Raw genomic sequence first — 18,129 nt, forward strand, 5'->3', positions numbered from 1 at the left:
GCCCTTGGCTCCTCCCCCGCCGCGCGCGTGCGCAGTCCTGCGGAGCCCCGTGCTGCCGCGCGGAAAGGGCGTTTCGCGCATGCGCTCCCTCTCGGGGGGCGTGGCCAGGCGTGCCCGCCCCCTCCCGCGCCCCGCGAGGCGCCGCGACCTTTTCCAAGATGGCGGCGGCGGCGGCCGCGGCTGGTTTGTGCGCAGGCGCCCGCACCACCGGCCGTGATTGGCTGCGCGGGCGCGTGAGCGCTTTCCCGGAGGGGGGCGGGGCGGGCCCGGGATGCGCCTGGGGTAGTCCGGTACGGACCCGGCACGAGCAGCGGCACCGCCTCACACCCGGCACCGGCACGGGCCGCGCCCCCACCCACCGCACCGTCCGATCCGCAGCCCCTGCCCAGCGCCCCGGGGCTCCCCGTCCCCGCCAACGGGGGGGCCCGGGGGCTGGGCGGCGGCGCTCTCCGGTGCCGCGCGTGCGCGGCCGGCGGGGGCTCGCCGGTGCATGGGCAGGGAGGCCCCGCCGGGCCGCCGCCCGCCATGAGATGAGCGGAGCGCGGCGTCCTGCCTAGAGCCGCCCCGGAGCCGCCGCGGCCATGGTGAGTGCGGGGAGCGGGGACGGGACGGGCGGGGGGAACCGGGACCTGTCCCTGGGGCTGCACCCCCAGAGCCGCCCTGGTCACACGAGGGGAAAGGCCGGGAAGGCAGGAATTCCTCCTGAGAACGCTGGTGCCGGAGCGTGTTGGGAATTACAGGTTTTCCGGCCTCGCACCCGGGGAGGGAGTGCCCGGAGAAGCTATGGCTGCCCCATCCCTGGAAGTGTCCAAGGCCAGGTTGGACGGGGCTTGGAGCAACCTGGGCTAGTGGAAGGTGTCCCTGCCCATGGCAGGGAGTGGAACGAGCTGAGTTTTAAGGTCTTTTCCAACCCAAACCGTTCTGTGGTTCAGAGTCTCCGAGTTGCCGTGTTGGCCTCCAGTTTGGCCTTGGATAAGCTGCAGGAATGTCCTGGATTCTCTGCTGGAGACAGTGGCCTTCAGCTGCCTCCCAGCAGCGTCAGCCCTGTGCAATCCCAAGGAGAGATACAGAGGAGATACAGCACAGTCTGATTTGCACAATCTTTTTTCCTCTTGATAAGGAGCCAGAGGAGACATCTTTGATCCTTTGGGTGCAGGCAGAGCCAGGCTGGGAGGTGGGAATTGCCTCCAGGGGATCGTGGTGCTGCTCACTGTCACCATACCACAACTGCTGTTCTGATTTCTCCCTTGTTCTACCTCCAGGGAAGCCTTCTCTCCCAATGTTTATTGGGCTGACAAAGGGAAGCCACAAACATACCCTTTGCAGTTGGTCAGTGAGTGGAGAGATGTTTTCAGCAGCTCATGGGAATCTTCCTGCCCTGTCTCCCCCAGAGAGTCCCACTGGGCGCAGATAGTAATTTCTGATCTAATTTTCAACCCCTTTCTTGCTTAAACTGACTTAAATGCTTGGTCAGGCCTTGCACCCATTTTCTTCTGGAGTTTGGGTCTTGGTTGTGAATTTCTTCACTTAAGAACTGAAATAATCACATCTGCTCATTGTTTGATGTGCTCTTTGCTGGTTTATTGAACCCTTGCTCTCTGGAGCCCATTTAAGTTGAGCTTCATTAGTGCCTTTGAGAGGCTTTGCTGCTCCATATGGGGTCTGCTGGGGTGGGATATGGTCTCAATAAATACAAGTAGTAGCCTGTTGCTCTTGGGTGTGTGTGGGTGAGGGAAGTACCTGCTGTGCCTGCCTGCTCAAGGTGGGCTCCTGACGTGTCTGCCACGTGCCACAGGTCCTTCTAGATTTAGCTTCAGCCAAAGGGGGGTGTTTTTGAGGTGGATTCATCTTAGTGAACCCCCCAAGTTCAAAAAGATGAATAAATATTGTGGTTTGGAGGATTTGGTAGACCACTTAAAATTGCAGGTGGCAAAAGGACTTCTTAATTCTTCCCCTGCCTTGAGATGGACACACACATTTATCCTCCTGAATTACACCATGTTTGCTTCCTTTTGCCATCAACATCCACCATTTGGCTCAGCCACAAGCCCTGCCTTGGGAAATGGAAACAGCCACCGGACTGTGCTGCACCATTTACTGTTGTAACTCCTCATGTGACTCCTGGGCAAGATTTTCCTGCTGTTTCCATTTCCTTGGAGCTTACAGATGGGCATGTTCTGCTGCTAGTGCACCTCCTTCCTGGAAACAGTTGGAAAAGGGGGAAGATGAGCTGCTGGAAGGCATCCTGGGAACAAATAAAACATAATTAAACCCTGCTGTCAGGAATACAGGCTCATGTAAGCAGATTTTCATAGTGGAGTTGAATTGGCTTGATCTGGAATGGAGTGAGCAGTGATGAATTAGAGCTTGATTAACTGGGAAGGAATTTTGAGAGGAAATTGTGAATTCTGAGTGCCCAGCAAAGGCAAGAGGGAAACCAGTGATGCACAGTGAGCTCAGAAACTGCACATGCTGTAGAACAGGTGCCCATTTGCTGGGCTTAGGTGCCACTAATGGCTCAGAAATCTTAATGCCACTATTAAAACTGAGTTTCAGAAGAAGCTTGAATCATCCTTGGCTTCCAGAGGTGTTTGTGAAGAGCAGCCCTGCTGTGCTGAGCTCTGGTCGTCCCTGTGTGGTGGTTCTTGTGGCTGCTCGTGCACGTTGTGTGCAGTGTCCAGTTTGGGGCTTCCTGGGAGAAAGGGGGGTCAGCAATGAGGATGTCACGATATGTCCATAGGGAAAAGAGTCTTGCAAAATCAGGTGGGTTTCTGGGGAGTTAAATCTCTAAACACAGAGGAACTAAATCCAACTTCAAGCTTTTCTCTTCCTTCACAGGCCACAAATTATTATATAGTTTCATGCTCAACTTTTAGGATCTTTCTATGTGATTTAGTGAACAGCTTCAGAATAAATATTGTTTGTGGCACTAATCCTTGAAGGCATTTGTTTTGTCTCATCACTCATTCCTTCACCTTTGTTCCCCTTGCACTGGTGCAGATAAACAGTCTCTGAGGCCCTCAGAGCTCAGTTAGGAGCTCCCCAGCAATCCTGTCACCTGGGAATTGCATTTGGAACTCCCATGTGAGGCTGAAGTCAGGTGATTGCCTCCTAGGGAATGTGTTCTTCAATTATGTGGGGTTTGTGTTCTGCCAGCAGCGAGGCCAGCTTAGGAAAAGGGACTTCTTGCAGGAAATGCTGCTGTGTGAGGTGTGGGATCAGAGGGGTTGGAGAACAGGCTCCTCGTGGAACAAGTCACGCTTCCCTCAGGTTGTCACTGAGTGTGGAGCCACACAGGGAGCAGACAATGAAAGTGGCAGCACAGATCCCAGGAATCCTGTGTCCTGGTTCTGTGTGTGACAAATATAGCTGCAGAAATGGGAGTAGGCAGTGGTTGTCTGTAGCCTGGATCTCTGAGTTTCCCACAGCAGCATCCTTGCTTTTATTTTACAACTTCTGTTATCACCTTCCCAGTTTTTTGGCAGTAAGTGCTGTTGTATTCTTACACTTGAAGCTACCTTGGTGATGGTTTAGGCCTTCCATTCACTAAGGACAAAAGAGTGTGTGGATTGCAGCACGTGCAGCCAGGTAATGCTGGTGAGCCACAGGGTATCTGGCACTCTTGGTTGCCAAGGAGCTCCTGCTGAATTACCAAAATAGCTCCTGTTGATTCTGTGTGTCAGAGTAGCTGAGCTGCTGGCCTTAGGCTGGATCAGGTCTGTGGGAGGTGAACCAGAGCTGGTTTTGGGATCACTGCTGATGTTGGCCGTGCAGATGGCTGAGGATGTTGTGACAGGAGGCAGCAGCAGCTTCTTGCTCCTGCAAAGCCCCCCTGCCTGGTTGTCCCATCGTGCTGGAGACATTCAAACTATGCCAGGGCTGCTCTGGCTGTTGGTGAGACACGTGAGCTGCAGGGATGGCAGGAGATGGAGAGGATGCTGGTGTTGCACAGGCAGGAAGTGCTGGCACGTGGTGAGGTGGGCTCTGCCTCAGGGAGGTGTTTGCCTGAGGAGGGAGCTGAGTGTCCTCCCTCCCTCCCTGCCCTCAGTCCTGGCTGAAGTGCAGCACCAAAACTGCACCACTGTGGTGGAGCCTGAGCTTCTGTCTGCTCCCTGTACATCTCCCTTGTGTACAGCTTACCACTAAAAGTAAACCCTTTGTACAACCATTCTGACTCACTACTGAGCAGAGAGATGAGAGAATAGGAACTCGGAAGTTCTGGCTTCCTTTTTGGACTGGCAAGTCATGTTATAACTCTGTACCCCCCAGTTACCTCCAGTTATTAAATCATTAAACTGGAGGTGAGACCTAATGCTGGTGATTCTTCCCATCTTCTCTGTCTCTGCAGCAAAGTCTGTGCAGCTCTGGAGAGGAACTGAGGCAGTAGCAGGAGAGCTGGTGTCTGCCAAGGATGCTTCCCCCAGAAGAAAAGCTTTTTCTCTGAGGAACACAGCTCATTTAGCAGAATGTTTGTCCATAATACCTTTCAGGATCTATAATAACTACGATCCATGCATATTTCAAAGACTTGGGTAGCTAAACTTAGGCTGCCCTGTCACCAGGAGAACTAAAAGGTATCCAGGTGAAATTATTGAGCCTCAAGGTTGAGTTTGAAAAGCTCTTTTCATAGATGATGCTGAGAGATGGGTGGTGGTGGTTGGAATTATTTCAGTGGGAAAGCATTAAAACCTGGCAGGTACTGCCAAGCTCATACCATGGGGTTCAGCACTGCGACTGCTCCTGAAATCTCCAAGGAATTTGGGTTGTGTTTGGTGAATTTAGTACACATTATTAGATGTTGTCGCTTAGACCAGGGAGAATTAGCTGCTATTGATGTTGTTGTATTTCCAACAGGTGTTAGTATATGGAAAGTAGAAGAGAATGGAGCTTTTTTATGTACAGGCTGATATGTGTCTGGTAAAATGTGTCCTAAAATCCTTCCAATATCCCTTTATCAGTCAGCAGATATTTCAATATTTCCTGGTAGTAATTATATTTGTATTTGGGTCACTGCTGCCTTGACTCTCTCTGCATCCCAGGTGTTAACATGGTAACCTTCTCCTTTTAGAGAATTAAAAACCAAGGCCTTTGCTGCTTTGTTTTATCAAAATAAAATTCTTACAATCCCATTTAGATCAAATAATCCTTGGAATCCCATTTATGAAGTGTGCAGCATGTGCCCGTTCTCCTGTGAAGGCCTCACTGTTCCAACCCAAGTGTAAATATTAACAGTTTGGTAGAGGAAAAACAGTTTTCCTTCTGATTCTGATGGTCAAGGACTTGCTTGCTCATCCAGGGTTTTATTTGTCAGTCTTCTGAGGAGAGCCTCTGTCCTCTGGAATTTTGGGAGTGACGCAGCTTCTCCTGGGCTCAGAAGCACCTCCAGCTTATGAAAGGTGTTCTGGTGGTGAAGCAACTCTTTACCAACCTTACCTTCCCTCCACACACATTTTATCCATGTGTCTGCTTTCTGTTTACAGTCAGGATACTCTCACTCCACCAGAACTGTCCCAGCCTCTTCTAGCAACACCACAAATTCCTTAATTTTTTTTTTTCCCCAATCCCTCCTCTGTGTGGATCATGCCTAGAATTCCATTTCTTTTCCAGTTTCCCAACACTTTGCATTCATGCTCCAGATTACTTTTTATTTGCTTCAGCATCTCCAAGTTTACAGCTGGATCTCTGGGTGTATTTTTAGCAGTTTGACTTAATATTTTATTACAGCTCTAATGCAGCATGGATTTCTTCCCAAGAGGGATTGTCCTGATTCCTTTTTGTCCCCTCTTTGGAGAAGGAAGCTGCTCATCTGTTTTGTATACTGGCTTGTCAGGATGCCAAAGCCAGCACTGGATGCAGCTTTCCAGAGGAAAGAGTGAGGGGTTTTTTCCTTAGGAGAGATAATCTTGCCTGAAAAAGCTGTGTTGTGCTTGGTTGGTTCTCTCCTGCTTCAATGGGTAAGAACAGAACAAGGTTTCTTCTGCATTGCAATACCACCCAAATTTTTTGGGATTGAGGGCAGCTTCTTCCATGGAAGTTTGTCCCAGTGATGATTTTCCTGGAGTAGTAGCTGGTGCTGGAGAACTGGATGTTTAAAATCAAGGTCTGGAGGGGATAATGTAAAACCAGCTGCTCTGTATGGCTGGATTTGTTGTTCCCCATGCTGTTACCCTGTTCCTTTTCTTGCGAGGGATAAGATGGAATTTTCTACAATTCCTTGGCTTGCTTTTTGCAAGTGTGAAGGAAACAAAGAGGAGGAGGATGTGATCCATGACCTCTGACATGGAAACATGAGGTAGGTGCTCGGGAGCAACACAATTCCTGCTCCCATCCATGGCTGGGGGCTGCACCAGCTGCTCCTCTGATCCCACCCCAGGAGTTTTTGGAACTGGGGAAAGGTGGAGGAGGAGAAGGAGCTTTGGTTTGCAACAGCTGCCCTTTCTTGTTTCCTGGTGCTCGATGAAGTGGGTTGGGTTGTGTTGACCAAAGCCTGGTTGTGTGTTGGTGCTTTGGATTCTCCTGGCCCCAGGGCAAATATCCCTATATTGGCCCACTGGAATCCCCTCAGTTGTGGGGCAGGTCCTGGAACCTTTCCCAGAGGCTGAACACACTGGTTGTCCCAGCAGGAGATGCTGTTGTGGAATACCACAAAGTGCAGTACCATTGCAGATACCAACATCTTGTTTTTCTTTGATTGGACTGGGTGTTCTCCCTGCATGAGCTGTCCTTTGGAAACATTTTAATGGATAAAAGGAATGTTAGAGTTATTCCCATGGTGTTATCCATGATGGTTTCATTGTACACTCTTAAATGCCTGACACAACTTGCTCTTGCCAGGAATTAAATTTGGAATATCACAGTCTTTTTTTTTCTTCACTTTGGCAGGGGCAAAGGTCTAAAAATTCCATATTTTTGTGTAGTGGAATCATTCCTCTTTGGCAGTCAGGTCTGCTGGTGTCATAAAATGGGTGAGGTATAATCCTGCCCCCAGGTTTGCCCCAAACCTCACACTGATGTCACTGTGTGTAGCCAGGTGTTGGGACAGGTTTTTCCCTGTGGCAATGGGCTTAATACTGCCAGGCAGAAGTGGATGTTGGAAGTGGACTTGGAAAAATCCCAGGAGGATTTGCCTTTCTGCAGCTGCATGCTGAATAATTGTTTTTTCTTACATTCACTTTCTTTTTGGCTTGTCCTAGTGCTTCCCATTTCCAGCTCCACATATGTGCAGACTTCCAGAGACTCCTTCACTTGGGGCTGCAAACAACTGTGATCCAGGGTGTCTCTCTGGATGTTATTGTACGTGTCTGTAGTTGAGATAAATAAGGATTTCTTTGCAGCTTTGCAGACGGTGAAATATCTGAGAAGTGTTTTTAAAAATCTGTTAATGCATCTTGGACTCCTTAGAACTGATCCACAAACATGTTGGGTTCACCATTCCTGTCACTTGGACATCTCTTTTTCTGCTGTTCTCTCTGGTCAAAGGCCCTGCCACACTTGAACAAGTGATGAGGAGCAAGTTTTTTAGCATTTTTAAGTGTAAAACACTCATCTGTGAGAGCAAGAATAGTGTTCTCTGTAGGAAGACTCATTAATACCACAGGAAGTACATAGACCTGTTGGAGTGAGTCCAGAGGAGGCCACCAAGGTGCTCCGAGGGCTGGAACCCCTCTGCTCTGGAGCCAGGCTGAGAGAGCTGGAAGGGTTCACCTGGAGAAGAGAAGGCTCCAGGGAGAGCTGAGAGCCCCTTCCAGGGCCTAAAGGGGCTCCAGGAGAGCTGGAGAGGGACTGGGGACAAGGGATGGAGGGACAGGACAAGGGGGAATGGCTTCCCACTGACACAAGGCAGGGTTAGATGGGATATTGGGGAGAAATTGTTGGCTGTGAGGGTGGTGAGGCCCTGGCACAGGTTGCCCAGAGAAGCTGTGGCTGCCCCATCCCTGGAAGTGTCCAAGGCCAGGTTGGACGGGGCTTGGAGCAACTCAATCTACTGGAAGGTGTCCCTGCCCATGGCAGGGGGTGGAACGAGATGAGCTTTGAGGTCCTTCCAACCCAAACCATTCCATGAGTCTGTGATAGTTGTGGGGTTTTTAAGCAGACTTCAGCTAAAATGGCCATACTTGGTACCTTTTGTAAGTTCATTTGACACATTGCTGCTCATCTTTTGCTGTTCTGGGACATTTGAGTATGGCCTTTTGCCACCTGCCTGTTTAGCAGTCGGGTTAATTGACCTAAAACTGTGAAGGAAGTGTTCTCTCAGTGGGTGAAGCTGCCTTTGGGGCAGCCCTGTGGTCCTGCTTGTGCAAGCCTGATTTGCTTATGCAGGGAAAAAGGAAGTGATTTGAACCCTGTGACCATGGTTGCAGAGCTCCTGCACTAGCATTGCCTTACAGGAAAGGATGGGATCCCTCTCCAAGGTGCCACAGGCTGTGGGACATCCCAGGAACCCAGCAAAAATTATTGGATAGACCAAAGCACTGAGTTTGCAAACCTGTTCTTTTACAGAGGTGTTTCCAGGCTCCACTCCAAAATTTTACATTAATTCTGAACTCTGGGAGAGAACCAGAGTCACCTTGCAGTGTTTTAGCATCTGGAAAGTGGCACATGCCCAGCTGGTCACCCTTGGCAGATGCTCAACCTTGTGCTGTGTCTGAAGAACAGGTTTTGCTTGGTTGCTTTTGCTGATAACACACAAAGCGAAAAGTTATTATCATTGGTGGCTTAAAAAGCAGTGGACAGCAGCTCAGAACTGTGCAAGCTACTGAGGAAGATCTGGTGGCTGTGGCTGGATTGTCAGATTTAAGTTATAAGTCCAGAAAGTAACTCGAGAGGCACCTGGGCCTGTTTTGGTGATGTGCAGGATATTGATCTTGAGGAATCTGTTTTGGGCACTTCTGCATTTCTCAGCTGTATATTGCTATTTTAGCAACTGCTTGTTTAGGAAAATACTGTGTTGCTAAGCCTTTTCCAGCAGCTAAACCACAAGAAATCAATTAGGAAGTCATGGGCACGTGACCGAGTGCCGGGGACCCAGAAATCGTTCTTGGGCTCGTCTTCAGCGAGAGTGTGGCTTGAAACAGCACTGCCTCAATCTGCCTTTGCTTATCCTAGCTTGCTGTGATTACTTTATTCCTTTGGTGGGTTTCTGAGAACATTTCTAGGTATTGAAGCAAGTGGAACTGCTGGGTGGAGGGCACTGACTGCAGGGCTTGGTTATGTGGGTTAAGAGTTACTGGTGTAGAAAGAATCATACTCTGACACTTGAGCCTGTTAATCAAAGTTCAACCTTAAAACCTGATGCCTGGTTAACTGAACCTGCCTGTCCAAGAAGATTTAAGAAATAAGATCCCTTGGGTATTGAAAGGTGCTGATTACTTGTGGAGCAGTCAGTGTTACAGGGAAGATGATCTGTGTCCTGATCGACGCATCAGGTTGTCTGTCACTGCTGGCTCTCCAGAGCCTGTTCCACGGTGCTCAGCCTGGGGTTGTGTTTAATCCTTAGCTGATGATTCCTGAAGTGCAGCCTGGGGTTCCTGAATGGGCCAGTTGGACAGGCAGCAAGACTTTGAGCAGCTCTGGTGCTGCCCTGAGCTTCAGCGCCGCAGGGAGATGGAGAGGAGCGTCGTGCCTTTATTCCTCTGCCAGTTGCCTCGAGGTACAATAGCAATCTACGGATTTTATCCCACAATTTAAGCAAAAAATCTGCTAGAACAGAACTGAGTTTGCAAAATCCCTGTCTGATCAGTGAACTGTTGAAGTCGTGGCCCTTGAGTGACCCAGGTAAGGGGGTCAGTTCTGCAGCCGGAGGTCTTGACACAGCACCAGGAGCCTGAGCTGTTCTCAGAGCACAGAGTGAGGCCAAGTCTAGTTTCGGTTCTTTAAACCACAAAAACATCTCCGAAATGCAACAAGGAAACTGAGAGCAAAGGCTGAGCCCTGTCTTGATACCATCAGCAGTGCACTGCGGGGGAGCACAAATACTCTGGGCTCCTCCTGTAAGACCCCTGAAAAGGAGATCCTGGGAATTAGTGTGAAACTCCCAACTTCTACAATTATTGGTAAAAATGATTACATACAAAGAGTAACGCTGCCTTTGAGCTCAGAGCTCTGCCTCCCCCCAGCGTGTGTTCATCCTTTCTGGAGGATGTGTTGAGTGCCCTACAACTCTTTTAAAAACACTCCATAATTCTGCTTTTGTTGCTAAAAATAGTAGTGCGCTTCTGCCACAAATTTCAGTGTGCTGAGTGACCCAGGGCTGTTGCAGGGATTCTCTGGAGTGGTGATCCTGCCTATTGTCACCCATAAAAGAAGGCTTGAAATGATCCCCAGGCTTTCTGAGAGGGTGATTACTGATTTCCTTGTTCATTATCGTGTTAGGGTTGGGACAGGCAGGGGCTCTGAAAGACACCCTGGTAATTCTTAAATAAATAAATTACTACCTTAGCAAATATGCATGTTAGTAATACTAATAATACATAGGTGTATTATTAAGATTATAAAAATACAGAAGGAAGAAAATTCAGCAGCTGGAGTGTAGTTGTTTGTATTTTTATGTATGTGACTGCTATTAATTTACTGTGCAACATGGGAAGCAGAAGGGTCTGAAGTGGAAGAGGATGGGACTGTAATTAGCAAAGGTAGGGTGATAATGAGTTATTTTATACTGGTGCTGTGCATGAATTTTCTTAACCCTATGCACTGTCTGCTGGTGGCATTATAGCAATTCCTGCTGGGAATGCATCCAACAGCCAGGTTTCACTTGGTGTCCCTCCTCTCCTGCAGGAGTTGCCCACAAGCTGGTAGATGTAGCTGATAGTCATTTTAGCAGATAAATGTGCTAAGATCCAAATCCTGATAACCAGGAGGAGGCTCAGGTGTGTGTCTTGCTGGGCTCTGTGTCTTGCACTGGAGATGGTAGGAGAGGGGGTGGCTGGGATTGGGATGCAGGAGAAGGCTCCAAACAGTGAGGAAGCCGGGGAGAGATGTGCATTTGGTGTCAGGACATGTTGTGGGGGGGTTTGGGGCTGGTGGGTGTGAGATACAGTGTGAAAAGGGCCTCAGCAGTGCAGGTACGGAGGGGACGGGTGGAACAGGAGTGGGCGTTGGAATTAAAACCATGATGGGTGCAGAGGGTGGTGAGTAACAATTCCCCAAGAGAACTCCTGTCCTCTTTATTTGGAGCTGTGGAAGGGATTCAATCTGCAGTGACGTGCAGCAGTGCGAGGGTTTTTCCCACCTGCCACTGGAGGAGGTGTTTGGACGCTTTGTGTGGTGTAAAATCCATTCTTCCACATCAGGAAGGTGTTCCAGTGCTGCCTGGAGGATGAAGTCACCTTTGTAACGTTGCAGCTGCAATTAACATCTTACTAAAAAAAGCTTTGGGGAGGGATTGCCTTAATTTTGGCTTGGAGCAATACCCATTTCCAGACACATTAGGAAAAACCTGAACTGCCATAACCCTCTTACAGTTGTCACCAGCCTGAGTTGCCATATTTAGAACGTTGATGCTCTAATGGCAAACATTAAAAGGTTAACAGCTTGTGTTTTTATGGCAAAGCATTAGAGAAAAGCTTTCCTCTAAACGAAACAATCCCCTCGGAGAATGTAAAATGAAATAAAAAATAGAAGAGGAAGTGAACTCTTTTAAAGTGCTGGTGGAGAAAATGGAAATGGCTTTAGAAAGCATTTCTTCCAGAATGATCAGGTACTTTTCTAAGGGGTAGATTGTCTCTGGTTATATACAAACTTAAATTTAGCATTGAATTATCCATTAGTGTAAATGTGCAATGTCTAAATTGAAATCCAAAGATCATTCCCCTGTTGTTTGCTGGAGTTGGATGAGTAACTCGTTCTACCCGAAGACTTTAGTCATAGTCTGCAACCTAAACTAAGCTTGTTCTGGAGTCAGCAGCAGGGGATGAAGATTTTGCTTCTTCAGAGCCTTACTGAGGTGCAGTCTCAATACTGAACAGCCTGAATGCAGTAAGTTGGCAGCTATTTTTTTCCTTAATCAGCAGAAATCATAAATGAGAAATGACTCACACAACTTCAAATGTAATTGGAGATAGCCCTGAAATCAGCTGGTAGTGTAGATCCTTCTTTTTGGTGCTCAGGTGGATGGAGAATCACTGCATGTGCAAGTTCTTGGTAGCAAATCTTGTGTTTTCTGTCAGAGTGGAGCTGTTTGAGTTGTGAGCCTGTGATTGTTCTGGTTGTACGATGAGGGCACGGAAGGTTGGAGTCCGTAGATAAATGGAATGAGTAAACAGCTCCACACCTCCCTCCTGATAACGTGTGGAACACCTTTAGCAAACTTAATGAGGGGAAATGGGATGGGAAGGACAGAGGTTGACAGTGGCTCTCTCCCTCACTTGATCCATATCAAGTCGTGCTTGGGTCACATGGGACAATTCCAGGAGGAGCAGACCTGTGGCACAGACCCAATCCAGCACAGCAGCACTTCACAGGACTGTTCTGGGGAGAATCAGCTGTGACACACCTCTGAGATGTTGTTTTGACCCCATTGCCAGGCCAGAGTGTGGATATCCTGTTGGAACATGGACAGTAGCTGTGGGTGTGTTGGCATTTAGCCATGTTTGCTTTCACCTCTCACTGCCTTGTTCCCCTAACGGAGCTGTGATGAGGACATCACCTTTGCCAGAGGATCTGCTGAATTTGGCAGCCAAGATCCTCCCTGTGGCTGCCTGTGGGTCAGAACTCAACTGTAGTGTTCAGGCAGTGGAGCTGGTGTGGATGGTGACGTGTCACATCTTACCTCAAATACTGTTAGTGAACTGCACAGCTCTCCTGGTAAGAAGCTCACATTACTTGCTCTGCAAACACAAGTCACAGAACTGAGCATATTTCCCTCAAATGGTTGGCAGAAGAGAGGAATAGTATTTCCTGAGGGTTTGATGCAGCCCTGGGAGGCACTAGGGGTAAGAGGGGTCAGATTATACACTTTGTGAAAGCAAATGGGAAGTATTTCTACTTTAACAGTTGAATATTTAGTGATGCCTTGTGAAGATGAGGCAAACTGCCATTACCCAGTATGTCTGTAGTAAATTCTGCTGCTGATGGTCCTGACTTTCCTTGGAAACCTTTAAAAATGGAAGTTGTGCATGTCCCAAATGGCTGATTTTCAGAGCAGAAACTGAACTGCACCTTGCTGGTTCTGGCTGCCCATGGGATGGGATCTTGTCCTGAAGCAATCCTTAGTACCTGTGCTGCTCCATGCCAGGATTCATGGCATTCTCTTCATGACAGTGGTGGTGCTTTCCTGCCCTTTTCCTCAATGCAGACTAAACACAGAACCCTAGAAGAAGGCAAACTCACAATAACATGAGCAATAACAGAGAAAATATTCCAGCAGGTACAGCCACAGGTCCTCCAACAGCCCTGCCTTGATTGGAGTCTCACTCATCTGCTCTCTGGGCTGTCTGGGTGCAGGGATTTTCCCCTGCAGCTCGTTATCTATCTCAGTGGCCTCGTTATCAGGGCCTTTGCTGGCGAGGTGGGAGATGACCACGTGCTCCAGGATCTGGTTAACTTGAGGAATCCCCAAAGGCATCAGCAAACACAGATCCTTTGTAACCCAGCCCATGGCTAGAAGGGGATGTACGTGCTGTGCCCACAGGTAGGGAAGACCTGGGAGGCTCCTGCTTGCAGAGCCAGTCCTGGGCTGGGTTTTGATTACTTCAGACAATTTCTCCTTCACCTTTGGCCTCTGGGACAGCTGGGAGAAGTCAGGCAAGAGAAGAAAACAATCTTGGAGGTCATGCTGTTTCTTTGTGCCCAAGTTGGCCTTGGCTGCTGGACAGCCTGGGCTTTTTGCATTGAATGTTTGTGTTGTGCTCTCTGGTTTGTTTTTCTGCTTTTGACACGTTGAACATCACAATGGTGGTGTTCTGCTATGAAAGATTAAGTGTGTTCCTAGGAGGAGGCTCTGTCATCTTCCAAATCTCAGTGCTGAAGTCAATGGAGGACGTGGCAGATGCTCAAGATTTATGAGAACTCTGTAATTTATTTCCAAAAGTAGGAAATAAATCTCGGGTCTTGGAAAAAAATCGACTTATCTCAACTACTCTTCCTGAAGAAGGATTCAATTAACTCTCCAGAGATGATGGAGCTCTGCCATCCTGTGAGGAACTGAGAGTTCTCTGTGAATTGAGGTGATCTTGATCTTTTCTGGTGGAAAGTGGAGTGCGAGAACAGGGGGGATTTGTGTCAAATTGATCTACCCAAGGTTTGGAAACTTCTCTTGGGGGGTTTGCTATATCTCTGTTGGAGAACTCTTGCTTGAGTTGGTTTTCCTGGGGGCTTAATCTAGTGGGGAGAGTCTCCTGCTGCTTGGCCCTTGGGAAAACTGCTCTGTGTGGAAGTGGGAACTAGCAGGAGCCTGGAGTGTTTCTCAAGTTGCCTCACATGCTCATCTCTGCTGAGGGCTGGCAGGCATGGTTTTTGTTTCTGTTTTGGCATTTTTTGAGGCAGAACTTTCAGTTTTCTTTAATAGTTGACTTTGTTCCTGTGCAGAGAATGGTTGGGGCTCGAATCTTGATGCGTTTATTAGCGATAGAATGAGTTGAAAACATGAGAAGCACAGCTAATGGTGTGGTCTGTACTGTAGTAGGACTCTTTCTAAGACTGGTACCTTGCCAGAATAAAATCATCCCAACTCCAGAGAGCTCCTGAACTATAGTGACCCTGTAATGATTGTGTGCTAATCCTGATAATTTTATTTAGAACTTAAAAACACTGGGCTATAACTGATGATTTCCAATAATAAAAGCTAAATTTGAGGATGGGGGGATGTTCCTCTGGTATCAGATTGCTGAATACTTGTACATTGCTTTTCCCAGTGGGGGAAATTCCTTAATCTTTCAGGCTTCTACTTCCTGAGCAGCGAGATGGCACCAAGGCAAAGACAGGAACAGGTGTCAGGGGGTCACAGAACCACAGAATTGTTGAGGTTGGAGAAGACCTCCAAGATTGAGTCCAACCTGTGCCCGACCCCCACCTTGTCACCCAGCCCAGAGCACTGAGTGCTGTGTCCAGTTGTTCCTTGGACACCTCCAGGGATGGGGACTCCAGCCTGACAACCCTTTCTGTGAAGAAAATTCCTCCTGATGTCCAACAAAAGTCCTCTCAGAGCTCATGCTTCCTGTCATGTCATGATATTGATTATCTAAACATCTGAAAGGATCTTTATTGGAGTTTGCTGTCTTAGTGAGAACCACTTAACTAACTTGAAATGACTAAATGCCACCAAAATAACGGGATTGTTGCCATTAGTTAGTGGAGCTGAGCAAATGGTCCTTCACGTCCAAAGCTTTCACTTGCAGTGGACGAATCTTGTTGCTACTTGGCACCAATGAGCAGTTTGAATTCCAGGTTATTTGCACTCTGCTCCTGTTGGGTTTTGGGTGCATCTATGGCACCTAATGCCCATCTCCTGAGTCAGAGTGGGAGTTAGTTTTAACTCTTTCCTTACAATGTCGTTCCCAGGCGTCGGAAGAGGCCTCGCTGCGGGCTCTGGAGAGTCTGATGACAGAGTTCTTCCACAACTGCACGACAAACGAGCGAAAACGCGAGATAGGTGAGTTCATGGGGCTTCTGGGCTGGTCCCCTGGGTGTTCTGTGGGTGGAAGAGCTGGGTCTGATCCTGAAGCCTCTCCTGCTGATGTAGGACTTGAAGGCAAGGTTTGTCCGGCTTGGGTTTCAAAGGACCCGTGGCAGGTCCTGTAAATGATATGTCAGTGACATTCTTCTCTTCCTGTATGTTGTTGGGTTCTGTGTCCTGGAAAACCACTGCACAGAGGTGGAGCATGGATTTCAACACTAGGAATGCAAAGCAGAAGGCTGTGCTAGTTAATGGGAAGTGACAAGCAGGAATAAACAGCGAGGTTTCACTTTGGCTGGTGTTGTTAAATATGTCCTGAAAGCCAGCAGAGGTCCTGCAGGTGCTCTGGGTGTCAGTGGTTGGTGGCTGTAAAGAGTCAGGTTCCTTTTATTCTCAAACAACCATGAAGATGCTCCAAGGGCTGGAGCCCCTCTGCTCTGGAGCCAGGCTGGGAGAGCTGGGGGTGTTCACCTGGAGAAGGGAAGGCTCCAGGGAGACCTGAGAGCCCCTTCCAGTGCCTAAAGGGGCTCCAGGAGAGCTGGAGAGGGACTTTGGACAAGGGCCTGTAGGGACAGGACAAGGGGAATGGCTTCCCACTGCCAGAGGGCAGGGTTAGATGGGATATTGGGAAGGAATTTTTGGCTGTGAGGGTGGTGAGGCCCTGGCACAGGTTGCCCAGAGAAGCTGTGGCTGACCCCTGGATCCCTGGAAGTGTCCAAGGCCAGGCTGGACAGGACTTGGAGCAACCTGGGCTAATGGAAGGTGTCTCTGCCCATGGCAAGGGGTGGAACAAGATGATCTTTAAGGTCCCTTCCAACCCAGACCATTCTGGGATTGTTTTGTTTCTGCTGTCTTTACTGCCAAAAGTATGATCAGCATGAATCCTTGTCCCAGAAATCGTTCTCCCAGAAATCCTGTAAAAAATAAACAACTAGGCAAGGATTTTGTTTTGTTGTGTTTTTTCCCGTGGTGGAGATCTGCTGTGGAAAAGGTGTATCCCTCATTTTCCTGCTTAAATTGCAGGAAAGAAGCAAATTGATTAAGCTTTAAATTTGCTTAGCCTGTAAAACAACCCCTATGGCTTTTCTTTCTGGCACATTGTCACTGGATGTGAGATGACCAAATCCTTACCTGAGTGTTCAGAGAGGTTCTTGAAACACTGACCTTGCTCTTGAAGCAATTGCATTTAGAAAAGGTGGTTTTAGAACACTGTGTGTGATCTAACATGTTCCTACTCTTCCACAGTGCTCTGAAATCACAACTTTTGGCTTTTATAGATAAAATGGTAATGTTCCTAATACAGTTTTTGTGTGATTTGTTTTAATATTCAGCTCTTAGTCTACTGTGGTAGTTATGTCAAAACTGCTTCTAAAATAACACATCTATTTTGTTTTCATTAAAGTCTCTCATTAGATTGCTTTTAATACTTTAGAGTGTGATTTTATTATATTTTTTTCCTCCTCCAGACTGTTTGAACCATTCCCTGAACATGGAGTCTCTTCCATGCTCAGTGTGTTACTGTGCTGTCACTACACACTGTTAGGGATTTGTTTGCAGCTTAGGAATTTTAATGTAATGTTTTACATTGAAGTGAAAATTAAAACTAAAGTACATTTTAAAACAATACTTTATTTTTTTGCAGAGGAGCTTTTAAATAACTTTGCCCAGCAGATTGGAGCCTGGAGATTCTGCCTGTACTTCCTGTCCAGCACGAGGAATGACTATGTGATGATGTACAGTCTGACTGTGTTTGAGGTGAGCTCTGAGCTCTTGCCTGCTCAGTGCATCTTCTGCCTGGTGCAGTTTTATCTGGCAATCGATTTTTTGGGGGGGGAAATGTTTGTCTAGAATGGCAGCCCTGGTAAGTACAGAGATAAAGAATGCTATTATTGCTCTCTGCTAGAGAGGTTGCTTAATGGCAGGCTAAGAGTAGGGGAAGATGAATCTTTGTACACAAATTGAAGAATTCATTTCCTGGCATCTCTAAGTACAAAATTACCTCCAGTTTCAGAGGCTGCTTGAGTTTCTGCACGATGCTTTTAAGGGAGTTATTGTTTTTATACCCTTTTTATGATCAGAAATATGTGTGTGATTACCTGCTGCAAGCTCCTGCAGACTTTAATGCTGAGAGGGAAGACAAAGATGCTTTTATCTTTCTGACATTTCATTGTTGTGGTTGATGGTCTTGAACTACATCCTGCAAACTTGTGCTGGTTGTAGAGGTGAGGTCTCTCTTAGGTGGCCACATCCCACCCTTTACCTATTTATAAAAGAACAAAATTAGGGTTAGAAGCCTTGATATTGATCTCTGTGTCTACTGGAAGAAACAGAAGTATTCTGTGAACAACTCTGTTGTATCAACTGATTTCTCAAGTGACTTTCCCCAAGGATATCCTGGGGTTTGGTCCACGTCACACCTCACCCTGGTCCAGTTGTGGCCTCTGTTGTGTTCCTGCTGGGTGGGCACTCTGAGCTGAGCTTCTGAATCAGAGCTTGTAGCCTTTGCAGTGAGCCAC

The 18,129-nt window shown here is 47.9% G+C and overlaps 1 protein-coding gene across 2 annotated transcripts in view; it reads left to right on the forward strand.

The window, feature by feature from the left end:
- The first annotated feature begins 482 nt into the window (after nt 1-482).
- The window catches only part of XPO6 (exportin 6), a 54,429-nt gene continuing 36,782 nt past the window's right edge, over nt 483-18,129 (forward strand). For both annotated transcript variants that reach the window (XM_008929706.3, XM_018067533.2), the window contains exons 1-3: nt 483-584; nt 15,499-15,589; nt 17,256-17,368. In XM_008929706.3, the coding sequence (XP_008927954.2) occupies nt 582-584; nt 15,499-15,589; nt 17,256-17,368 (207 nt within the window). In that variant the 5' untranslated portion in view covers nt 483-581. The remainder of the gene's footprint in view (nt 585-15,498; nt 15,590-17,255; nt 17,369-18,129) is intronic.

This window comes from Manacus vitellinus, unplaced genomic scaffold (genome assembly GCF_001715985.3).
Source record: "Manacus vitellinus isolate BGI_N305 unplaced genomic scaffold, ASM171598v3 scaffold_12_pilon, whole genome shotgun sequence".
NCBI classification, from domain to species: Eukaryota; Metazoa; Chordata; class Aves; order Passeriformes; family Pipridae; genus Manacus; species Manacus vitellinus.